At 40.3% G+C, this 26,855-nt stretch overlaps 1 protein-coding gene across 5 annotated transcripts in view; it reads right to left on the bottom strand.

Moving 5' to 3' along the window:
* Positions 1-26,855, bottom strand: part of fgf14 (fibroblast growth factor 14) — a 510,221-nt gene that overhangs the window by 143,501 nt on the left and 339,865 nt on the right. For all 5 annotated transcript variants that reach the window (XM_048532719.1, XM_059646458.1, XM_048532718.2 and 2 more), the window contains exons 2-3: positions 16,420-16,530; positions 6,487-6,590 (exon numbers count right to left, since the gene is read on the bottom strand). In XM_048532719.1, the coding sequence (XP_048388676.1) occupies positions 6,487-6,590; positions 16,420-16,530 (215 nt within the window). The remainder of the gene's footprint in view (positions 1-6,486; positions 6,591-16,419; positions 16,531-26,855) is intronic.

Raw genomic sequence — 26,855 nt, 5'->3', positions numbered from 1 at the left:
ACACACATTGAGCACAACAAGTTCAATAGAATGTACCTGTGAAGATTTTTTAAATTATTAATTCAACCAATGTTTGGTCTTGAAAAATATGTTCAAATACATATAAAATAAAATGTAGACTTCTGGAAAGAGACATTTAAACATGACCATTAAAAAAAAGACTTGCATTTACATAGAGCCTTTCATCAACCACTAGAAATCTCAAAATGCTTTACAGCCAATAAAGTATTTCTTGACATGTCATTCATTGTTGTGAATGTAGATAATGCAGAAGCCAATATGTACACTGTGAACTTCCACAAATAACGATGTAGTAGTTAACAATCAGGTAAGACTTTTTTTTTGTGAGGCCAATCAAGGGACAAATTTTGGACAGGCCACTGGCGAAAATTCACTTCTTGTTCCTCTTCACAGTCAGCTGAGGAGGATTTGGACCTTAGTTTAATATCTCATCCAATAAGCACCAGCACAGTACTGCCTCAGCATTACACTGGAATGCCAGCCTTCGTTCATAAGCTCAAACTTTGGTGTGGGACTGGAACTCAGCACATCATGACTTAGAGATGAGTGTACAACCAACTATGCCATGGTTGGCTCACAAAACAGTGCAGTAACTTGTTAGAGCTATGACTTTTGGCCTTGTTCTGCCTGTAATAACAGGTGAGTACTTACAAATGAGTTGGATTTCCATATCACCTTTTACCACCTCACAATGTTGCAAAGCACTACACAGCCAATAACAAGTATTTCTGATGTGTAGTTACTGTTGTAAAGAAGGAAGCAATGCCAGCAATCAGTCAGGTTCCATAATACAATAATAGCCAGACAATCTGTTTCAGTGATGTTGATTGAGAGATAAATATTGTCCACGACACTAAGCAATCCACTCATGCACCCCCATGCTCATCAACAAAACTGTGGCTGTGAGATAACAAGGTGTAGAGCTGGATGAACACAGCAGGCCAAGCAGCATCAGAGGAGCAGGAAAGCTGACATTTCGGAGAAGGGTCTAGTTCCGAAACATCAGCTTTCCTGTTCCTCTGACGTTGCTTGGCTTGCTGTGTTCATCCAGCTCTACACCTTGTTATCTCAGATTCTCCAGCATCGGCAGTTCCTACTATCTCAGTGGCTGTGAGATCTTGTGCATCCACCTGAGAGGGCAGATGGGTTTTCAGTTTATGTGTCTAGCGACAGTGCAGCACATCACTTATGTCAGTCTTGATCTTGTGCCTGAATCTCTAGAGTTGACAATGAATCCATAACCTTTTGGCTTAGAGGGTGAGAGTGTTGTGCATTCAGCTGACACAATGAAACAAATTCAAATTCAGGAATTTGTGTTCTGTTATCTTCTGAATCGGGTGGGGGACAGTGTTTGTCGATGAGCAGGAGTAAATGGTGCAATGGTGATAATAGGGGAGGCATGATGTGGGAGAGGATAGCTGGGGATGACATGAGGTTGGGGGAAGTGATTAGATAGGAGAGGTGACAATGGGGATGAATGATGATGGAGGAAGGATTATAGTATGGGGTGAGTGACAATCAGGCTAGGTTTATGATGGAGGTGGATTTGTGGGCAGTTGAATGAAGAAATTCCTTTACAGTGCAAACAGGACAGAGAGCGAATGCCAGGAGTGTTGGTAGGATGAGGGTGTGGGGAAGTATAACTGAAGCAGCTATTGTGTAACTGACTCCTTCACTTTAGGAAAATGGCTGTAAAAACTAGTGCAGAACACAGAGTAAAATAAAGACAAACATGAGCGGTTATGAGGCAAAAACCTGTTGGTAGTATCTTCCCCTGCATTGGCAACATTGACATGTTTAATTCTGAGTTTTAAAAGACTGATGAATTCTTCAATATTTACAAAAATCGATTTCTGGCATAAAAATGATGGACTGAATGGCTCTGCTCTGTCCTAAAAATATCTATGATTCCATAATTCAATATGACAAAACATTTAGGATTTGAATTGCTAACTTTATTTCTCTGCGCTCAGATGCTGTCAGGCCAGTGGAATATTTCCTGGGTTTATTTTAATAATTTCAATATATAGCTGGTAGCCACCAATTCTTTTTATAACGGAATCAACCACTTTTCCCCAATTGATCAAATGTGTCTAAACTTGTAATTAAAGATCAGAATGCAGCTCAGTATGTAATTATATTTTAAAATATGCACTTATTTTTACACACATCAATGAATGTGTATCATGCACTTGTTTTGAATTTCTACCAGCTTTCAGGCTATTGAACATCTTTTACATCTATTTTAATTACAGATTTCCAGCGTCGTAATACATTACTTTGTTTTACATTGCTTTCTGAAGATGCGTTTCAGAATTGCACAGAGTTCTACTCCTCCGCAATATTCCAGAAAGAAATTATATTAATTGGGTATGAAACAGACCAAGAGAGAAATGTGGAAACGAGATAAAGCTTCCGGCACCTGCCTGGGAATGGAATTGGAAACCATTAAAAGGCATCCAGTAGGGCGTGAAATGCCACAGCTACATACTAGAGAATATCTTGTGAAAGACCTTTAGGTTTCAAATGTGTTTTTTTAGTAGATTTCACATCACTGAATTGATTTGAGCTCCAGCTAACCTGCATTTGCAATGAATGAACTTTTCAAAAATACCTGAGCTTTAGATGACTCATCAATGTTTCTGCATTTGTGTTCACCAAATAATAGATAACTGTTTTCTCAGATGTAAAAGGTATGGAAATAGAAGATTAATACAAAAGATATTCAACATTTAGAAGTCCAGTAAACATACAAGAATTTTTAAAATGTAATCAATGATTGTTGTAACAGAAATTCATACAGAAAAAATGTAAACAGCCACAAGTTGCACATTGCTCTTCAAATGCAATCTTAGACACAGTCGATCAATCAGTGAAGAGATGCTGAATTAAGTATCATATTCACCAGTTATCAGCTACATTCTGGAAGTACTGAAGTAAAAACAGAAAATGTTAGAAATATTCAGCAAGTCAACCAGTCTGGAGACTGAAAAAATGGTTCACATTTCTGGTTCATGAGCTTGCAGTTCTCTACAGATGCCACCTGACATGCTGAGATTCCAGCATTTTCTGCATTTTATTTCAGTTTCCAGCACTGGCAATAATTTTTTTTGTTCTGGAATTATTACCAATTTGCAAAATGTGACATTTTAACCCTTTTTTATATATGCTCATGAATGCAGACTTGATCTAACATCTAACAACTTTTTTAACAAACACATATTAATGATATTAGAAGAATATTGCTGGGTTGTAGGCACTCCCTAAATGATCTTCCCTTCAAAATAATGTAATACATTCCATAACATTTTAATTCCTTTCTCCTTTATTTAGTTATCCAGCTTCTCATTCTAAGTACCAATGCTATTGAATTCAACCATTCCCTGTAAAAGGAGGTTCCACACTCCCATTGCACTGTTTGTAATGAGCTTTGACCTAAGATCTCATTGAATTTACTGACAAGCAAAATTATCTCAGTAAAAGTTAAGCAAAAAGGTATTTCTACAGGAATAAAAACAGAAGTTACTGGGAAAGCTCAGCAGGCCTGGCAACATCTATGAAGAAAAAAAGAATCAGAATTAATGTTTCGGGTCCGGTGACCCTTCCTCAGAACTACAGACCCGAAACGTTAACTCTGATTATTTTCTTCACAGATGCTGCCAGACTTGCTGAGCTTTTCCAATGTTTTCTGTTTTTGTTAATGATTTACAGCATCCACAATTCTTTTGGTTTTTATTTAATGTATTTAGACAGTTGTGTTGAAGTTTAAATCTTAAAGAGTTGATTATATACACAAAACTAATTCAAATTCTTAGTAATGGTATATTTCTTATCAAAAAAGATTTCTTAAAAAGTCTAATTCTAAAAAAGAAATGTATTCTATGAATTTCAAAGAGGGAAGTGATGAATTTTGTATTCAAGGTATGCAGTTATTCTGCTTGGCCTTGATCTATGGTTATGTCTGGGAACCAGCATTTGATTGCTGGAAGTGGATCTGGTCTGAGGATTGAATGTGACCCACCTCTGAGCCCATGCCAGGAATTTGTTCTGGAATCTTAGCACAATGAGGAAGGACAGAATTAGAACCTCAGATCGGTCAGATGATCCTGGCTGCGCCCCAGCTTCTGTCAGAGAGTTAGTTCTGAATAGGGTAGAAATTGCTTGTTACAACCTCATCAGCACTGATGATGATTGTCCAGAATATTTATTATCTTTTGCAATATGGCATCTAGGCAATAAATTATGTAATCCATTGCATATGGGAGCCAATTCTTTTTAATCAGATTGTCAAACGTAGAGCTTTCGGAGCATTGAATTTTGCACAAGTATGTCCTTGGTAAAGGGTACAGTTATTCCATTATTTGTACTTTATTGCGATATCACTTGACATCTCAGTGGCAGACTTTGTCTGATAATGCGCCCATGAAGTGTTTTTGGATGTTTGCCTTATTAAAAGAACTACATTGATATGTTTGTATAGCAAGTTCTCAGTGGTTTGAAATAAAATCCTGGGAAAATTAGTGTTTAAATGTACAACTTTTAACTCATTACTTTATATAAATGCTTAATACTTTATATAAACGTAAAGGGCTAATACGCTAATTGAACTATTGGGCAAATGAATGTCAATTTAAACAACAACATAGCTTAATTTCAAACAATTGTCCAATTCACTTTAAGCTTTTCAAAATTAAGTACTCCTGAAGGCAGTTAAGAAAGAGAAGGCACTGGATCTTAAGCTTCATAAACTGATGACTAAGTAGCAAAAGAAATCACCTGCCATTATAAAAACCAAAAGAACTGCAGATGCTGTAAACCAGGAACAAAAACAGAAGTGGCTGGAAAAGCTCAGCAGGTCTGGCAGCATCTGTGGAGGAGAAAACAAAGTTAACATTTCGGATCTGGTGACCCTTCCTCAGAACTGAAGGTCATGAATAGCTATTTACATTGTAGAATGTTTTTCTCCCCCTTAGGCTCCTCTCTATCTGCTCAGCTTCATTATTAGCTATTCCTTGCTTACAGGCCAAACTAGGAAATAATCTCTTGATTTCTGGGACGCTCCTACTATGTAAATAGCTATTCAGGACCACAGGGACAATGACACCGGCTACTTTGCTCTGACCTTATTTTCCTCTTACAACCTGGTCTCTCCATGTCTAATCCTCTAATGGCCTGCTGGAAATCATCAAAACACTATTCTGTCATTTTTAACCAATGAGGGGAAATGATGGTTTTGATGCAATGTCTCCAACCAATAATCCAGCAGCACAGGTCAATGCATATGTTCAAATCTGGGAGTTAAATCTGGCACTGTATTGAGGGATGCGCAGGTTAGGTGAATTAGCCACGAGGAATGTAGGGTTGCAGAGGAAGGTTGGGGGTGCAGGCCTGGGGTAGGCCTGGATGGAGGTCAGACGGTCGGTGATTACTCAATGAGGTAAATGACCTGCTTCCACACTGTAGGGATTCCATGATGCTATGATTCTAATTGAAAACTACACCCACTAATGATGAATGCGATACTTTATGGTCGACCTGTGACCCACGATCCACATCATTTTGGTTGACTCTGGACTGCTTTCAAGGCAAACACATCAGCATTGCCAGGGGCATCCGCATCGCAAGTAAAAATAAACTTGAACAAATCCTGGCCACACTTAATGATGCAAAAATCATTAGACCAGGGTGAACCAAAATGAATAAAAAAAAATTCAAGTCATGTTTGCTCATTAATTCTCACATTGAAATATTTGTTGAGGTTTAGAGAAATTAGAAGATGTAGTGGTTTGCACTCAGTAATAGCCTATACATCAAGCGATCAAAAATCCCAACTCTAATGTCACTTGCTGTACTTACAGCAAACTAAATTGATAAGCAAAGCCTGTGGGCTAGTAGACAGTGAGAAAATGGAGATCCGACACTGTCACTGTAACACAGATTCCCTGACTTATCCTCCACAAGACAATGACAGACAGCTGTTGACAGGACCCAGAGAGCGTGTGCTCAGTCTGGCTCTGAATGAGTCATTATTAACTAAGCTCTGTTCTTTACATTCATCATGAGCAATAAATGTACTCAGGATGAAGCACAAACCTTTTACGTCAGCACTGCACATACACAGCAAAACCAGTTCAGATGAAATTAGTTTATCATTCTAAGTTTGACACCACAACAATAATGAAAGGAAAGACCTGGAAATCAGTAGCTCTGAGCAATGTCCATACTACAATTATCATCCTGCGATTGGAATGAGATCAGAGCCTTTTCTGCACACTCACTGGTTTCAATAGCAGTTTATGGAGGCATTAGCCCCTTTTGAATTATTGACAATCAAAGAAATGGCATTCCTCGTCGAATCATTTACATACATTCTGATTGTCAAAGACTAGAAGAGGCTCTCATTTCTCATTAACACTTGTACTACCTTAAAGTGGGGCCTCGGCTGCATTATTCAGAAGTACTCACTGATGTGTAAAGGTATCCTTCACCATTCATGGCCACGTACAGCCCTGTCTTCACACCCTGAATTGCAACGACACGGAGTCCCACTGGCACAAGGTTGAACAATGCTGGAAGCATAAACAAGAACGTTAATAGGATGCCTAGTGCAAATTCTGATTGCAAATACTTAACAGAGCCAGAGAAAGATTCACGTTACAGCAGGTAACCAAAAACAATACCAGAATGGAGAGGTTATTACTATCAGCAAAGATCGAACATGGTGAGAGCCTTCTTTCTCTAGATAGGAGAAAGCTGAGGTTGAGTTGATAGGCATTTTTAAAGTGATGCAAGTGTTTCAAAGGGTTGATTCAGAGAAGATGTTTCCACTTATGGTGGATGCAAAACTAGGGTCTAGCAATGTAAAATTGTTATTAATAAGTCTAATATGGAATTCAAATGATGTGATCCCGCATCCCACCGCATCCCAAAACCAGCCCAGTTCGTCCCCTCCCCCACTGCACCACACAACCAGCCCAGCTCTTCCCCTCCACCCACTGCATCCCAAAACCAGTCCAGCCTGTCTCTGCCTCCCTAACCTGTTCTTCCTCTCACCCATCCCTTCCTCCCACCCCAAGCCACACCTCCATCTCCTACCTACTAACCTCATCCCACCTCCTTGACCTGTCCGTCTTCCCTGGACTGACCTATCCCCTCCCTACCTCCCCACCTATACTCTCCTCTCCACCTGTCTTCTTTTCTCTCCATCTTCGGTCCGCCTCCCCCTCTCTCCCTATTTATTCCAGAACCCTCACCCCATTCCCCTCTCTGATGAAGGGTCGAGGCCCGAAACTTCAGCTTTTGTGCTCCTGAGATGCTGCTGCGTCTGCTGTGTTCATCCAGCTTCACAGTTTATTATCTTGGAATTCAAATGAAACATCTTTCCTCAGAGAGCAGTGAGAATTTGAAACTCGATAGCCAGAAGAAGTTGAGATGAATTATGTCGATACATTTAAAGGGAAGCCAGATAAATACATGACACATAAACAGAAGAGAAGGATATGTTAATAGGTGAGGCAAAGTAGGGAGAAGGAGGGTTGTGAACAGCATAAACATCGGCATAAATGAGGTGGGTTAAAAAGTTTGATCCTAGGCTTTAAATTCTAGGTACAAATTATGCAGGGTCAAATCTAGTGTGTGTTTTTCTCAATATGAACATGTTTCTTTTGTATGATTTTCTAATATACAGTGTTTAATTGTAAACAATTTGTTTTGATGTGACAGCTTTTTTGTATCAAGTAACTAATCATTCTTGCTCACATGGAGTTGTTTGTGAAACATCTACATTGGAAGTAACAGCACCATCAAAATAAAATGAGAACAAGGTCATCAGAGAAAGACTTGGAAAGAAGAAAAAATGCAGGGCTTTGGTTAGACAGCAAGGAATGGAACTAAATGGATCGCTCTTTCTCAGTTACAAAGTCCCAAAAGATCACTTTCTCTACTGTCTGGCTGTATGAGCTTCGTGTATTCTTACTTTAGGATATAAATGATGATGTTCTGACAGGTTCTTTCACCAGCTCCACAGCCGTTGTGAAGTTGTGTTGTCAGTATTTGACACAAGTGAAATTATTTTGTGAGAATCAATGACCACATATATGTCTGCTTGTATGTGTGCGTGTCCACGTGTGTGTGTGTGTGTGTGTGAAGCTGTGTACATGTGTGTGAGATTATGTGCATATGTTTGTGTGTGTGTGTGTGTGTGTGTGTGTGTGTGTGTGTGAGATTGTTTATGTATGATTGTGCATGTGTCTATGAGATTTTGCAAAATGTGTATGTGTGTGATTATGTGTGAGAGAGATTGTTGCATGTATGTGTGATTGTACGCGTGTGTACAGCTAAGATTGAGTGTGATTTAAATTCAGTTCTCATCTTGGCAAAAGAATGTAGAAATACAAAATGTATTGCAGTGGTTTGATTGACAAGTTCAGTCAGCTGGCTTTGCTAGATGGTGGGCAATTCCACTTCAAGCCATGCAATGTAGTGTAAGAGAGAATACTAACTAACATTATATCCACTCTGTTTGCCTGGATAAAGGTGCCTCTGGCCTAGTAACTCCAAGCACTTATCCCACTATTGACATGGCATGTTTATAAAATGCATATCCCAATTTATGGGCAATACAGGATGTCTAATGGAAGAATAAAACCATGAATGCAGCATGCCTTTCAAAGGCACAGCTCCCAAGTATGTTGGTCCTCATCAAGCAGCTGTAACATCGCAGGTTCAGGCATGTTCCCAGGATGAAAGTTGGTCAAATACCTGAGAATTATTCATTCAGTGAGGCAACTGGAGCTAACATTTGGAGACATCGGCTGATGATAAAGGAAAATGGCAAAATCACCCACAGCCGAGACTGTGCCACGATGATGATCAATAGCTAAATGGCTTGGTAGCAGGCATTGAAAACAACAGCCTACAGTGAGAGTTCATAGCCAATGTAACATCTGTTGAAGAGCTTGTGCTTCATGGATTGGTACTTGCAGCCATCAGGAATAGTTCAGCACATGAAGCTACCTCTTCCTAAAAGATTTAATTTGCTGCATGTTTATCGTCCTATGTAGATGAAAGGATGACACAGTTCAGCGTTCAAGTATCACAAAGACCTCCCGATGAGATGCACTTGATTTTCATTGCCTCCATGTCACAAACTACTTTTTCTCTGTTTGTTCATAGAGTTGCAGTGGTCATTGACAAGACCAGCACTTGTTGCCCACATTGTCATTATGAAGGTGGTGATGAGCTGCCTTCTGGAATTGCTGCAATCCAGGTAGTGTAGGTATAACCACAGTGTGGTTAGGGAGGGAATTCCAAGTTTTTGATCAGTGATACAGTCCCAAGTCCAGATGGCGTGTAGCTTGCAGGGGAACTAGGTGTTCCTCATGCATCTGCAGCCCTTGTTCTCCTCAGTGACAGCATTTACAGGTTTAGAAAGTGCAATTGAAGGTGGCTTGCTGAGTTGCTACATTGCATATTACAGATGGTACTTTGCACTGGAGGTGGAGGGAGTGAATGTTGAAAATGGTGGATGGGATGCCAACCAAGGTGGCTACTTTATCATGGACACTGATGAGATTTTTGACTGTTGTTGGAACTAGAATCACCCAGGCATGTGTAGAGTACTCCATCATACTCCTCACTTGGTCCTAATAGAATAAAGGCTTTGTGAGTCACTGAAAAAATTCCCAGCCTCTGACCTACTTTCTTTATCATAGTATTTATGTGAATGGTCCATTTAAGGTTCTGCTCAATAATGACACCGAGATATTGATGGCAGCGGCTTCACTGATGGTATTGCTATTAAAAGCCAAGCACAGATGGTCGGATTCTCTCCAGTGGGACATGATCATTGCTATTCTGTTGTGTCTCAGACAAATCAGTATACTTTAAGAGATTTGGTCTTGATATCATTACCACATTATGGATGGTGACCTGAAAAGTATAAAGAGCTCAGACTCCACCTTAACTCATGGCATATTTGCAGCGTCTAATTATAAGGTGCAAGGACTTTGAAGATGGTACAAGCCAGTTAGAAAAATGATTATGCCTGACACATTGTGCAGATTGTCCAACCCACACATAGACCAAGAAATGCATTTTGATCTGTGCATTAACAATCTGGATTACAAAGTTGAAGATGTTTTCAAAGTTGACCTGTTACACTTTGACCAGAGCCAATGTGCATAGTAGCAATCAGCAACTGCTGCAGATGAGCACCTACAGGAGTTGCAAAAGATTGTTATCCATGAATTGACTGATAGGATTAAAGAAGGAACTGAGGATATTTGTACACTTTGGCTATATTAGAGATGAACTTGGTATATCACGATGAGTCGTTGTGAAGGGCAAACAAGTTCTACTACCAAAAATGTCACACCAGGATATCATGTCAAAGTTATGCCATGGACAGATAGACATTGAATGCACAGGATGACTAGGGTGTGAATTGGTGGAGTGGCTAAGGTTGCATCAGGGAATTCTGAAGGGTCTGTGCCCGTGCTGTATGACTATATGGCTCATGGATGTATATGAAGCATGCAAAACCTAACAACCCCAGCAGCAAAGCGAGTCTCTACATCCACCCACTCCTTGGACAAAGGTGACATTCAGTGCACAGGGAAGATTACATCCTTGTGACGGATTACTTAAAGTTTCCCAATATTTGACAAATTAGTAACTCACTGACTGCAACCATTGCTGACACGATGATCATTCCTTTCTGTTTATTTGATATGCCAGAGTGGAATGTTCAGAAAACAGATCTCAGTTCACTGGCAAACCATTTCAAGACATGTATACTAATTGGGGAATGACCTATATCACATGGTTGCCCCACTGTTCATTTTCAAATGGACTAGCAGAATGTATGGTACATTCCATCAAATCAATAATCAGGCAAATGTCAAGCAACCAAGATTTCTGCATCATATTGCTGCATTTTTGTGCAACACCAGAGAAGGGATTACCAGCCCCAACCCAACACCTGTTCAGAAATCAAATGCAAATGACCTTGTTGAGCAAACAATTGTTTAAGTACTATTTTTCAAAGACTGAGGAGAAATGAAGAGATACACAATGAGCTAACTGACAGAGAACTGACACAACATTTCACTGAACTGGCAGTATGATTTTGAAATACAAATTCTAAATCAACAATTTACAAATTGTTGGATACAAGCAAAGGTTTCGACAAATTGCAACCAGCACAGATCATATACAGTTATCACTGATCATGGTGTTGCATTGTGAAGGAACAGAAACCAGCTCAGACCCATGTATGACATGCCAAACACGCACAAAGAGAGTGAGGAAGAAAACACTGGCATGGTGATTATGTGGTGACACCGAAGTGACAGTAACAGCAGCAACAGAACCAAGTTGTCAAAAAATATGCACCTCTCCAGACGGATAAGCAATCACTAAATCAGTTGTCAAATCTCCAAAGTGTAATATTTCATTTTGAGTTGTAAATCATGTAAATTCTATTTTTACTCATTTATATAATTATCAAATTGGCAAATGTAGCTGTGCAAAACCACAAATATCCTTTTGGGATAAGTCTTTAATCTGGGAGGAAAAAAGGAGGATTCTGTATTCAATTTGTATGTCAGTATAACTTTGAGAGACATTTTCATGATATTGTTGTCACATTAAAGCATGAAATCAGAAGATATGAAGGTCTCGGAGTTCATCTTAAGTTAGAGCACTGGAAGCATAAAAAAGACTAATGGAACCATAGTTCTGAGGAAGGGTCACAAGCTCCAAAACATTAACTCTGAATTCTCTTCACAGATGGTGCCAGTCCTGCTGAGCTTTCCCAGCAACTTCTAGTTTTGTTTCTGATTTACAGCACCTGTAGTTTTTTTGGTCTTTATAAACCATAGTACTCATTGTATGGAATCAGAAGGGAATGATTGACATGACTATGGTGAGATTCATGGCAGAATTGCACAGATGTCTGGCATCAGGAGCAACTTGCTGCATCTTTTATGCAACTGTTGGGTGTCATGGCAAGTTTCTCACTAGGCAATAGTGAGTCAGCAATTAAGGTGAATTATTGCTTATTAGTCACCTTATCGACTGAAACACTTGCTTGGTTAATATTCAGCTTTCCAAGCTTGTCATATATATCAGATGTCCAGAATTCTCAACGTGGATGTCACAGCAGGTACTGGGCAGTTTGAGCTCACCAGGCTGTGAAGGGCCTTCATTTGCTTAACACCAATAATAACACAGAGCACTATCTACAGCCACCAGCCCCACGCACCCCTCATCCACAGGCACTGGCAGCTGATCCTGGCCAACGTGTCACACCTATACTTTTCTGTCCATCTGCAGGACTATCATTTCAGGGTGCACCACAACTAGCATTGAAGGGCCGCTGCTGCAAGGACGCCTTGAATGTAGGGACAGGCAGCCAGCTCTCGAATTCAATCAGCATGCATCTCAGGGCTCACTCTCATAGTGCTCACTTACGTAGCACCTACCTGCATGGTCGTAACATCCACACCTTGTCTTGCTATGCCTGTTGGTATGTTGGTGCTTCAGCCAGAGCCAATTCCCCAGGAATTGGTATTAAGACCATTAATCCTTTAACATATAATAATGATCTAAACTTGGACAAGCAGGGCACAATTCAAAATTTGAAGCACTCGGAAACATGGCGACATGGAACCTCATAAGGAGGTTATTGATAGACTTCAAAAGAACACAGATAGGCTGGTAGAATGGGTGGATACATGTTATATTTATTGTACAGAACTGTGAAGCGATAACCATTTGCATTTCAGTGTGAAGATTGGGGAAAGACAACATAATTTGGAGGGTCCAATTTGAAATAAAATATTGGAGCAGAGGGGATGAAGGGTCATTATCAACTTGAATTATTATCATTGCTTCTTTTCATAGATTCCACCTGACCTGATAAGTATATCCAGCATTTTCTGTTTTTATTTTAGATTTCCAGATTTTACTTTGGTTTGGTTACAGGAGCAGAGATACCTGGGATACATGGGCATAAATCATTAAAGGTGGCAAGACAGGTTGAGTAAATTGTTAAAATGCATACTGGATCCTGGGCTGTACTAATTGAGGCACAGAATACAAAAGCAAGGATTGATTTCTTGTTATTGACTCCATGATTGGAGCACAATATTTTAAGAAAGATGTGAAAACTTTCGAGGCCTGCAAGATTCACACGAATGTTTTCAGGAATTGAGAAACTTCAGCAATGCGGATCGATTGAAGGAGGTGTGGATTTTCACTTTGGAGGAGAAAAGTATGCAAGTGAATTTGGTGGAGGTGTTCAATACCACTCACAGTCTACACAGAGTATCTGGGGAAATATTGTTCCTGTGAGAAAGAGTGTGGAGAAACAGGCTGATTTTAAGTCATTGGGAGAAGAAACAATGGGGACAACTTTTTATATAGTGCGTGTGATAGAACATATATGTGAGCATTGGTGAGTCTGAATTTTTATAAGGGTATATATATAGATAAATCTGTTAATAAGTCTTGTGTCTGTTTGACAGTGTGTATGTGTGCATGTGGTTCAGTGTCTGTGTGTTTGTTTGTGTATGTGTCTGTGTGTCTGTGTCTGTGTGTCTGTGTGTGTGTGTGCATGTGTGTGTGTGTATGTGGATGCATGTGGATGCATGTCTGATTTTGTATAAATTTATTGTGAAAGCGTAGGTGAGAATATAGATGTGAGTTTGTGTGTGGGAATGTGAAAGTGTGTGCGAATTTGTGTATATGTGACAGTGTGGGAATGTGCCTCTGTGCAAGAGTTTGTGTGAGAGAGAGAATGTGGAAATATGGACACGTGTATGTGAGAGTGAGGTGGGGATATGTGGGAAAATGAATATGTGTGAGTTTGTGTGTATGAGGCAATGCATGAACGTGTGAGAATTTGTGCATGAGTACACAGGGAGAGAGTGCATTTGAGACAGCAGTTTTTCATCACTGGACACTGTAAGGTTTATGCTGGAAACTCATTCTTTCTTTAGTTTGTGGCCTGCCTTGTGCTAAAATGAGACATCACATAGTAACCCTGCAAAACACATTGAGTTGTCAATCAATGCTTCTGGCAAGCAACAGAAATAAACATCCACATTAAATGCGCTCCTCTCATTTCATTCTTCATTCCAGTGTATTATTGTACAAAAATTGTGTCACATCTACTCCATACTAGGGTCACATAGGGTCAAGTTGAAGTCACAAAATCGTTCAACTAAATTTGTACGTGGAATTTATTTTTTTCTGTTGGAAATTGCACTGTGATAGAATATTTTGGAAGAATGACTGCAATTTTTCTAGCAATAGGAGAAGTAATGTCACTAGACTAATAATCCAGAGACCTAAAGAATATAATTTAAAATCTCACCGCAACAGTTAAAGAATTTGGATTCAGCTCAGAGATCTGTAAGACTACCAGTTTCAGTAGTAGTGACCAAAAGCTGTTAGGTTTGTCTAAACCCAACTGATTCATTAATGTCCTTTAGGGAAGGCAGATGGATGTCCTTAAACAGTCTGGGCCTATGTTTTGATTCTAAACCAGTGTGATTTCATTAATTCGCTCTCACTTCGAAGATCACAGCAGTTCAAGGAAAAGGTCCATCACTAACATCTTTAGAAAAATATATATTTATTTATCCTATTTTAAAAGTTTAAGCCCTTCATGGGATATGGGTATGGTTGACAAGGACAGCATTTTTTGCACATCCCCAGTTGGCTTGAACTGACTTGAAGTGGCACGATGGCTCAGCAGTTAGCACTGCTGCCTCACAGTACGAGGGATTTGGGTTCAGTCCCAGCTCGGTTGACCGTCTTTATGCAGTTTGCATGTTACCTCTGTGGGGGTTTCCTCTCACAATCCAAAGATGTGCAGGTTAGGTGGATTGGCCATGCTAAATTGCCCATAGTGTCCAGGGAGGTGAAGGCTGGACGATTAGCCATGGGAGTTGCAGGGGCTGGGATGGGTGGGATGTTCTTTGGGGACCTTGATGTGCCAAATGGCCTGCTTCCACAATGTAGGGATCCTACTATTTACCTGCTAAGCAATTCCAGTGGGCAATTAGATTCAACTGCCTTATTGTAGTTTGGGAGTCACATGTAGGCCAGATGAGAAAAGGCTGGCAGATTCCTTTCCCTAAAGGGCATGAACGAATCAGATGAATTTTTATTTAGTGATAGTTGTCATCACTGCCCCTCAGACTGGCTTTCGATTTCAGTTCATATTTATTGATTTCAAGTCTACGAAATGCTGTGGTGCAATTTCAATGCAAGACCCCAGAGCTTCAGCCTGTGCCTCTGAATTATTAGTCTATCATCTGATTGGTTGGAATTTAATGGTTGTGATGCTGGCCCATCCAGCGGCAGGAGAAATGGTTGCAATCCTGTTGTGGTTATTTCTAGGATTCCCGATGGGATTAAATCCAAATCCTGCATGTTGTCAGAATTGCTGGATCTTTGGGGATGGGTTCTTACCTTCAAAGGCTTTCAGCCAATTAGGGGCTGGCAGCTCTTCAGACCCATCTGTGTCACTGAGAGTCGTGGCCACAGATGAAAAAGGCCTGGAATGAAGAGCTGCTAGGAAGGCCTCATAAACCAGTAAATGGTTAGCCAGCAGACCCAGGCAAGGTGTGGTGGAGAAGAGGGAGGAAGGGGTTGTTGATGTGGAATGATGAGGGATGTCTATCAAAAGAGATGGCCCTTGCCCCTGTGCATGTCTGCATTTGGCCATAGGATGCCTGAGCAGGAAACGGTCATCCTATGTGTGGCGTGCCAATGTCTACCTGTTCACCATTGCTGGAATACAACTGGTGGCAAGCTGAGGCGCTTAAGTAGGTCTTAGTTAGTCTACGGGTGAGAATGCCAACCTACCCCAACTGCTGGGTGGGAGTCAGGCTGTCTACCTGCTGCCTGCATGCCTGAGTCAACAATCACCCTCACCCAGCCTGCTTCCCAGTCCCCACCTGAGAGGGGGTTGACACAGAGTTTCATCCATTATATGAAGCAAATTTTCTTCTTTGTCAAAGTGCCTTGGGTGCCAGGGTTGGTTTCTCCTCATTTGTCATTACTTAAAAGAAATGATGGACATTCAAGGGAACAGTCTACTTTACTATGTTAATAGGAGCTGCCACGTTCCCAAAACGTAGTCACTTCCTCTATAATGAATCACAGGGAATAATTGTTAGCCTCCTCAGTCATGTCTAGGAATGTCAATCTGGGCTTCCAGGTATAGGTCTACTGTGTCACCCAAGAAGGCAGACACTTTAAGTTCTCAAATTAAAAGCATTCTGATTTGCAAAGTACTTTTCACAATCTCAGGATCTATAAAATTGCTTTACAACCAACAAAATGCTTCAGTTATTACTAGATTGAAATAAAGTTAACACTTACTGGAATTACTGCTTTCATCTTTTGTTCCATCAACAGCTCCATCAGAGTTCATCTGCAAGTAGAAGCCTTGCCTGCAATATAACCTGGTCACTATACCCTTGAGCTGAGAATCTGAAAAACAGGTGAAGGTTCTGGTTGAGAGTCATACTTACTGCACCGGTCTAATATTTGCATTTCCATAATAACCCGACAATTCTTCTCAACGGCAAGTTCACAAAATCGGTGATTCCTTTTGTTCTAAACTCTGGTTCAGCTGCCAATTACATTGAGTTGCTCAAAATTATTTTCCAGTTTTCTCCCACCGTCCAAAGAAGTGCAGGTTAGATGGATTGGCCATATTAAATTGTCCATAGGGTTGAAAGATGTGCAGGGTAGTTGGATTAGCCATGGAGATGCAGAGTTACAGGGAGAGGATAGAGGGGAAGGTCTGTGAGGGATGCTCCTTGGAGGGATGGCGTGGGCTCAATGCACCAAATGGCCTGCTTCCACACTGTAGGTATTCTAAGATTCACACCTATCCATCAACAGCAAGGAGGTCAAGATACTGGAGGGGATGCAGAGCAAATTGCCAGAATTATGTTGAGGCTGTGGTACTTTATGCTCTGAAGAGAATGGAGCTGGATGGATTCTCCATGGAGGAGTTAAAGGTTAGGGAAAGTTGAAGAGACATGTTCAAAATTATGAAAAATTTTGGTAGAATAAATAAGAAGAAATTGTACTGAGAGTCAGTAATCGCAGGTTACAAACTTTGATTTAAAAAAACAGAGGAGTTCAGGCTTTTCTTTAATACATTGCAAATTGTTTTGATCTGGAGTGCACTGTCAGAAAGGAAGGTGGATGCAGACTCACAAATAACTTTCAAAAGGATAAATATTTGTAAAGGAAGAGAATATTTCAGGGGTATGGAGAAAGAACAGGAGAAATGGGATAGATTGAAGAGAATATTTCAGGGGTATGGAGAAAGAACGGGAGAAATGGGATAGATTGAAGAGAATATTTCAGGGGTGTGGAGAAAGAACAGGAGAAATGGGATAGATTGAAGAGAATATTTCAGGGGTGTGGAGAAAGAACAGGAGAAATGGGACAGATTGAAAAGCTCTAAGAAGAGACTGGTCAGATTGGGACTTATTCCACTGGAACGTAGGAAGTTGAGGGGTAAACATAAAGAGATTTATAAAATCACAAGGATATAAATAAAGTAAATGGCAGGTGTCTTTTCCCTAGGGTGGGAGAATTCAAGACAAGGGACATATTTTTAAGGTGAGAGGAGAAAAATTTTAAAAAGATATGAGGGGCAATTATTTTACACAGAGAGTGGTTCGTGTGTTCCAGAGCGAGTGGTAGATGCGGATACAGTTACAACATTTAAAAGACATTTAGGTAGGTACATGAATAAAAAATGCCTGGAGGGTTAAGGGATAAATGCAGGCAGGTGGGCCTTGTTTGGTTTGGGATTATGGTCAGTGTGGACTACTGGACTGGAGTGTATATTTCTGTGCTGTATGACTCTATGACTTTATGCAAGTGAAGAGCCAGCACAAGCACAATGAGTCAAATGGCTCCTTTCTACGCTGCACATTCAATCCTAAAGATAGAGGACACTGTCCCTCTGTTTACTCTGGTTCCTGGCTGAAAGGACAATGCTCTATCATTCTGCAATGTGTCCCACATTGCGTCATCTGGGCCAGTTGAAACAATTTGTCAGAAGTATTACCATTGCAAAAATGTCTGAAATGATCTTGATGCAACAAATAAACCAAACACGTAAAGCAATTTTCTTTGTAATTCTTACTAAATACAATAGATTTATGAATGGTTTAAAAATGGGCCTCAATCAAAAATCATTGCTAAAAGCTGTTCTCAATATTGTCTTAATAAACTACTTAATTGTAATTTCAGGAACAACAAATGAGGATATTATTTATTAAAGAATGTGTAATAAATGAATTCATTAGTCTTTTAAATTGCACAATGAAGTGTTACAACATGAAATTAATCCAATTATCTTCTATAAAAATTAAAGTTTAACATGAAAGAAGGTTGAACTTACATAACATTAAAGAGTCTGACATGGGAAAAGTGTGTGGACCTTCCCACAGTCTACAAAGTTTATGAGGTCTGGGGAAGGCAAACCCTTGATTGTCATCAAATGATGTACCTGCATTATTAGGTTCCCATTTAAGACGCCTCATTCCACTGGCATCAGTCTGAGATATATCCAAATATTAGCACCTCCACTAGCCCAGGGCAAGTTCTCCAGTTGAACATCGAAATTTTTTATTTTGATAAAGAGGGGAGGGAGTCACTTCTACCTGCGTAATCTTCAACTGCACCTACATCTGCATAGCTTTGTTTGGAATGAAAAGACCTCCTCATCCCATAAGGCCAGGAACTAACATCAGGTACATTCTAGTCTCTATAAAATTTAGATGGTTCCATCACATTCCCATTGGAATTATAGAATAGAAACTAGCTATTTAGCCCAGTTGGTCCATGTCAGTACTCATGGTCCATGTGAGCCTCCTAATTCATTTCATTAGCACATCATTTTGTTCCTTTCTCTCTCATGCTTTTATTCAGCTTCCTCTTAAATGTGCCTACATGATTCACTTCACTGACTGCTGAGGTAGTGTGTTCCATATTCTCATGAATCTCTGGGGAAAGAGGTTTCTCCTGAATTCCCTACTGGATGCGATAATGGCTATCTAATATTTACGTTCTCTAGCTTTGACATTCCTTACAATTGGAGACATCTTCTCTAATTAGAGCCTATTAAAGATTTCCTCAGCATTTTAAATCCTTTGATCAACTCTCTCCTCATTTATCTTTTTTTCTCATGACAAAGAGGACCCTGCCTGTTCACTCCTTCCCACTAATTATAACCTCTCAGCTCCATTATTATCCTTGCGACATTTTTCTGTACTTTCTTCAGTGTCCCTAAGTTGTCTTGTAACATGTAGGTAGATAATAAGGAGAAATTCAAGTGTTGTCAAACCATGGTTTGATACGGGTTTCGCAAAACATATCAGAAGGTTAGGAAATTAGCTATCAGTGTTACACTCCGTACAGAGAGACAATTGAGCATCTATATCTTAAGTTGCATGATAAACAATGTAACAACATTTCCACTGGCATGGGCCTCAAGGTGAGGAGGTAGGGATCCTTGAACTACCACAGCCAATATGGGGATTAAACGCATACCATTGGCACCATTCTGCAACACCCTTCAGCCATTTGGCCAACCGAGCTAACCAACCCTCACAAATCGGAAGGATATTAACTGGGATCGCCTTAGCATAAAGGGATTAGACAGGATGGAATTTTTCAACTGCACCCAGGAGAGCTTTTTGCCCCACTCTTGAATGGTTTTAGTCCTAGGGAATGAAGCTTGTCGAGAGGTTGAATTTTCAGGTGGGTGAGCATTTTGGGGATAGTGATCATTACACGGTAAGTTTTAAAGTCATTCTGGAAAGGATAGTGCAGAAGTTAATTATCTAACTTGGGTGAAGGCCGCTTTCGATATCATTAGACAGGATCTGGCAAACATAGGCTAGGAGCAGCTAGTTGCAGGTGAGTCTATCTTTGGAAAGTGGAAGCCTGTTTAAAGTAATACAGTGCAAGTTCAGGCCAGCGTGTTCCTCTAAGAGTGAAGAGCAAAGACAGCAAGTCTAGGGAACATGGATGTCAAGAGATAGTAAATTTGATAAAGAGAAAGAAGGAAGCATATGGCAGGTACAGTACATTAAAAACAGGGGAGGACCTTCAAAAGTATACAAGAGTGTGGGAGGTTGCTTAAAAAGGGAATTGAAGGACAAAGAGGGACTACAAAATATCTTGGGCAAATGGGTGAAAGGAAAAGCCCAAGGCTTCTTATATGTATAGAGAAAGAGTAAGAGGATTACCATGGAAATAGTAAAGAGATCAAAAGGTCAACTTTTGCATGGAGCTGGTGGACATGGGTGAGGTTATTAAATGAATACGCCTCATCTGTATTCTCAGACTGGTCTCAGAGGCTGCCTTTAGTCTACTGTGCAGGCACTTCCTGTCTGACAGTTGTCCTCATGGGCTTTGGTGAGGTCTACTCCCCTAAGACCTGAGAAATGGCTACCTGTTTGCTGCACATGCAATGGGTCTGCTGTGTTCCCCCTTAATTGAGGACCAGCAAGTCAAACCGCCCAGTTGTGTGACAGCCCTCACAGGCAGGGCAAAGCATGGTTGCTGCTAAGGTAGGTGCTAAGTAGGCGAGTGCAAAAAGAGGAAGCAAGCAACCCTGAGATGAAGCTGAGTCTAATCCGTGGGTTGGGTGAAGGTCCCTGTGTGCGAGGTACCTCTGCTTCAGTCCTTCAGTGCAGATCCATGCTTCCTACAAGGCCTGCAAGCGGTATATGATAATGGATAGCTTAGCTATTTACATACCGACTAAAGCCTTTACAGTCTATTTTTATCATGTCCTCTGGTTAGCAACTCTTCTGCACTGGAAAGTTTTATTTTGCTACTTGCTCGAATAGAACCTTTCGTAGTTTTGAAGACACTCTATTTAACTTTTCTTTCACCTTCTCTGATTTGGAGGGAACAATCCTACTTAATCCATTCTCTCCACAAATCTGAAACCCCACATCCTTGGCCTTTCTCTGGTAAACAATTACCATTCTGTCCTACCATTCAGTCAAAAGCCAAAAAGCTAGGTGGCATGAAAATATTCACCCAAATCATTAAAGTAATGTCATGGAAACATTGTTTTTCCTAAGGTACTACACAAGCTGAATACATGGCTCAAGTGGCAATTTCAGTCTAACTGGCTTGGCTCACATTCTGACATTTATCATGTAATTAATGTTACATCAGGGCGGCAGCAACAGGCCCAGAATTTGTATTCAATCTTTTTTTCACAGGATAAGATTAATAGTGATTGATGACCTTTTACACAAAGTATGTGATACAAGAGTCTGTGAAAAAAATGAAATCAGTTTGCAGTTAGCAAGAAGCCAGATAAGGAACACAACTTCTGTCACTGGTTCTCAGACAGACTGGGAGTAAAATGGGTCAGCTCAGTATTGCAGCGATGCTTTTTATCGTCCAAAATCAAAGGCTCAGAGACTGCAGTCAGAAATAGCCCCATCTATCCCAAAAACAAAATTATCAATCATTACAACCATCTGGTTAAACTAAATGTATGGGTTACATCAATGCCAATAATTCTAGCCTGTAAAGGCAACATTTGAAAATACATTGAACAGTGAGAAACATAGAGAAAAAGCTTGGACCTCAAGTTACAATAGAAGCTTCCATTTATATAATATCTTTGTCCAAAAGACACCTCATCCTTTGATATGACATCTTATCAAAGATTAAAACACAAGACAAGAGCACACTGTATCTGGAATAACACATTACACAAACAAAGGATTGGTTAGCAGGGACTAAGGATAAATACTTTTTTTCAGGGCTGGTAAACTGTAACTAGTGAAGTGAAAGAGACATTAGTGTTGGAACTTTAAGAATTTATGATATATAACTATGACTTGGATGAGGGGACAAATGAATGGTGGCTAAATTTGCCAAAGCTCAGAAAACAAAGAAGGGTCTCGGCCCGAAACATCAGCCTTCCTGCTCCGCTGATTCTGCTTGGCCTGATGTGTTCATCTAGCTCTACACCTTCTTATCTCAGGTAGGGATGGCAGTTTCTTTCCCTAAAGGACATTAATGAACCAGATGGGTTTTTCCAACAATGGTTTCACTATTCATTCCAGATTTTTATTGAATCCAAATTCCACCATCTGCCACAATGGGATTTGAACCCAGGTCCCCAGTACATTAGAGATAACACGGTCTGAAGAAGGGTCTCGGCCCAAAACGTCAAACTTTCCTGCTCCTCTGATGCTGCTTGGCCTGCTGTGTTCATCCACCTTCACAGAGTGTTATCTCAGATTCTCCAGCATCAGCAGTTCCTACTATCTCCCCAGTACATTACCTGGGACTCTGAATTAATGATCCAGTGATAACACCACTCGGCCATCACCTCCCCTTATCTTAGAAAAAAGGATACAATTAGTTTAGAAGCAATTCAGGAAAGCCGTATGCAACTCATTCCTGGGCTGAAAGGTTTATCTCATGAAGAAAGGTTGAACAAGTTGGGTTGTTACCCGTTGGAGTCTGGAAAAAGGAAAAGTGATCTTATTGAAACATGTAAGATCCTGAAGGACTTAATAGTGGAGATACCAGGAGGATATTTTCTCTTGTGATGCCACAGTTTGAGAAAAACAGGTCTCCCATTTCAAGTGGAGGTGAGGAGTAGCTTTTCCTCTCAGAGGGTTGTTACTCCATGGAATTCTCTTTCCCGACAAACTGCAGAGGCTAGGGCATTGAATTTACTTAGGGCATCATTAGATGTTTGGTCGGCAAAGTCAAGAGTTATGCGGGTAAGACAGTAAAGTGGAGTTTAGACCACAGACAGATCAGCCATAATTTTATTGAATGGTGCAGCAGGTTCAAAGGGCTGAATGGCCTACACCTGCTCCAAATCCTGTGTTCCTATGCACAGAACCTAAACCTGGGGTTCCAATGAAAAGTCATGCTGGACTGGAACATTGGGCAGAATCTTCCCAGTCCCAAATAAAATGGGTAATGGCAGGTCAGTTGTTAAAATATCTCTAGTACTGAAAAATGAGGCTTTTGAAATCGAGAAAAAAAAATTTCAAGATTGCAATAGCAAGATAAAAATTTCGATTGTGAGCAATGGGAGGCCAATTTGCACGCAGTAGCATCTCATCATTACCTAAATTTATTTCTATGCAGGTTGCTCTCTTTCCAGACAGTGAAGAGAAACTGAACAGCAAAAGTTTCTGTCATCAAGGTACCTGGCAATTTTCTGGCCTCTGCTCCAGATGTCCAATTTGGTGAACATTTCCCAACACCTCAGGGCACAATCCATGAGCAGTGAACCTTCTATCCAGAGATTGGCTTTGGCATATCATCAGACCACATTTGGGGCTCACTATTAATACTGGTAAACACGTCAATACTATACTCATGAGGTCACCAGTACCTTATATTGCAATGCTGCTGCCTTGCAGTTTGCACACAGAACAGGCTCCAGTCTCTTGCATCAAAACAGAGTGAATTTTGGGACTGTGTCGTTGATTTCTTAGCTATGACTCACTGTACCTACTTCAATGCTCATGTTATCTTTGCCTTTAGCAAGACCAATTCACCTAACCTGTATATCTTTGATTTGTAAGAGGAAACCACAGGACCCATAGGAAGCCCGTACAGACACGGGGAGAATGTGCAAACTCTACACAGACGGCAGCCCGAGGGTGGAATCAAACCTGAGTCTCTGGCGCTGTGAGGCAGCAGTGCTAATCACGGAACCTCCCCGATTGTGATGTACTTCTAAACAAAGCCTTTATACATCACATAAAGTTCTAGATGATATTACTTTTCTTTTTATAAAAATATTGTTTAATTTTGCAGAATTGCATATTTCTATGTGTTAAATCAGTTTTAACAAGGGAAGAAGTGACAAATACGAAAATCATATCTGCTTTGCTTTTCAACCACAACACTCATAATTCACAGTTGGTTCCAACTCTACAGTCTTCAAGAAATTGCTGCTACTAAAAATTACTTTCCATCCACTCATTTGTTTAAGTGTGGAGGAGATAAACTAAATCACTTCAAAATCTGTTCGCACCTTGGCAAGATTCTCCAAAAAAAACAATGCCAGATGTGATTTTTTTGTTCCTATTAATCTCGATATAGCATTAACTTTGTATTAATTAAACAATTTGTTTATGTGCCATTTAAATAATTAGACAGATTCATGTTTAATGCCAAACAAATGTCTGTTCCTCACTTACAACTCTGGGCTGCTGACTGCCACCACTATTTCCCACCCTCACAGAGATGCTTTGCTAATCTGAACTAAGGCAAAATACTGCGGATGCTGTAAATCGGAAACAAACAGAGAAGATCCTGGATAAACTCAGCAGGTGAAATTGGAGCGAGAAACAGTGTTAATGTTCAAGTCTGGCACGATCACTTCTTCAGAACGGAAAGGTGTTGCAAAATGCATTTTTTTTAATAAACTGTTGACAGGGGCAAAGTCCAGAAAGTGATGGAGAAAAAAATGTAAAATGGGCGTAAACTGAGGTAAGAGTTCTTAATCAAAGAATCCCCACAGTGTGGAAACAGGCCATTCAGCCCAACAAGTCCACATGACCCCTCTGAAGAGCAACCCACCCGGATCCATTCTCCTACCCCAGATTTCCCCATGTCTACTCCACCTAACTTAAGTGTCCCTGGGCACGAGGTGTAATTTAGCACGGCCAATCCACCTACCCTGCACATCTTCAGATTGTGGGAAGAAACCAGAGCATGTGGAGGAAATACACGCAGCCACAGGGAGAGCGTGCAAACTCCACACAGACAGTTGCCTGAAGGTGGGATTGAACCCGGGTCCCTGGTGCTGTGAGGCAGCAGTGCTAACCAGTAAGCCACTGCGCTGCCCTCTCCACTAAGTGCAAAGTAGACGAAATATAAACTGGACAGGGCTGTCAGGAAGAATGTGGAAGAAATGTTAGAAAAATGAAAGAGGGTATCAATCCTGGAAACTACAGCCTGATGTTCGGTGGCGGTGTCATGATGCAGAGGAGAGAGGAGAAAGTGTCTGAGCATTACCATTCAGCCTCTGCTGGGTAGAGGTCAGAACGCCAGACGACACCTACACTATCCTCATCATCAGGTTTGATAATAAGGTCAGGGTTGGACCTGAGGGAACAGAGTGCAGCAAGTTCAGAAGGAAACATGTTGGAGTGGATGAGGGGGACAGAGAAATGAAAGTCGTGTTGATAGTTCTACTGCATGTTTTCCACAAATCTTGCTATTATTGTCTAGTTATTGTACGCTTCCTACAATGTAGTCACTCTGTTGATTTGATTGTAGTAACTGCTGTGTGGTACCAGCTTTGAACATGTTACTTTAAATCGACAGTTGAGGGTTCTTCAATCCACCATTTACTTTCCTAACAACTGCCCACAGCAAAAGGAATCCTTTTTCAGGAAGCAGAATTAAAGAAGAAGAAACAACTTGAATTTCTATTGCATCTTTCACACTTCTAGATACCACTAAGTGCTTTGTAACCAATTAGTCACGTTTAGAGTCAAGTCACTTTTGTAACATGAGAAACACAGCAATTTACACACGGCAAGCTCACAGAAACAACAATGTGATAATGATCTGATAATCTGATTTCCAGGTATTGGTAAAGGGAGGAATATTGGACAGATACCGACAAGTACTTTCCAGCTCTGACTGGAAGCAATGCAACGGGCCTGGCTACCTTTTTAAAGGAACGTCAAAGTTTCCATGTTACTATTTGAGCTTTGGATTCTGAACCAATGGATTTTTTTTTGATAAAACTGTAAATTAAAATCATACAATATAAAATGGTGAATTCACAGGCATCCTTGAAGTATATAAATCAAAAATGTTCACTTGCTGTTGATGAATAGAGTTTAAAACAGAAATTCTCTCCTTATGCTTTAAATTTGGCATAGATTCAGCCTTCTGGGCTGGGCAGCAACTGAACTTTGCTGGCAACTTGGAAACTGCAAATGACTATTAGACTAAGCAGATGGAGGGCAGCATAAACCTCTTCATTGGAGACACCAGCTACCAAATTATCACTCAGAGGAGGATTACAGACATTCTTAATGGCTACAGACTGTCAGCCAACTCACTATTCCCGCTGGGCTTGATTTATAGATTTATACCAATGAAGTTTTCAGACTCATTTGTTGGCCTAAGCAAGGCAGCAGCCCTTATCAAAAGGACTGGGATATTAATCTTTGACAATGAAGAAGAAATCCATGTCCTTCTATTTTTATTCAAAGTTAACGCTCTAAACCTGTAATTATCGTTCTGCAGACTCTCAATCTCTTCTTGACAACTTGCCTTCCAAATCTAGCTGCCTTGCATTTGGTTTTTTCACAGCTGAGGGCCCAGCACTCATCTCTGTGACAGTTGACATCTTGCTAACTTTAAAGACATACATTTATTCCTGCTGTCTCAACTCTCTGTTTCTGCCACTTAGCCAATTCCTTATCCATTCTAATATGTTAAACCTTACACCATGTGCTCTTATTTTTTACCATTAGCTTTGATGAGACACCTTATCAAATGTATTTTGGAAATATAAGTACATCATATACACAAGCAAATGTTACTTCATTAAAAATCTCTAGTAGATTAATTTAACATGATTTCCCTTCCACAAAGGCATGTTGGCTCTGCCTGATTAGATCTCAAATTTCTAGATAACCTGATGTAACCTAATGAATTCTAGAAACTTCCTTAGGTGCTAACGTTTTTTTACTTTCCAATCCAGAAACTCCTTCCAGAACTATGGAACTTTTCAAGATTATAATCATTGATTG

The sequence above is a fragment of the Stegostoma tigrinum genome, chromosome 6, assembly GCF_030684315.1.
Source record: "Stegostoma tigrinum isolate sSteTig4 chromosome 6, sSteTig4.hap1, whole genome shotgun sequence".
NCBI lineage: Eukaryota > Metazoa > Chordata > Chondrichthyes > Orectolobiformes > Stegostomatidae > Stegostoma > Stegostoma tigrinum.
This window is presented reverse-complemented; position numbering and strand designations above follow the sequence as displayed.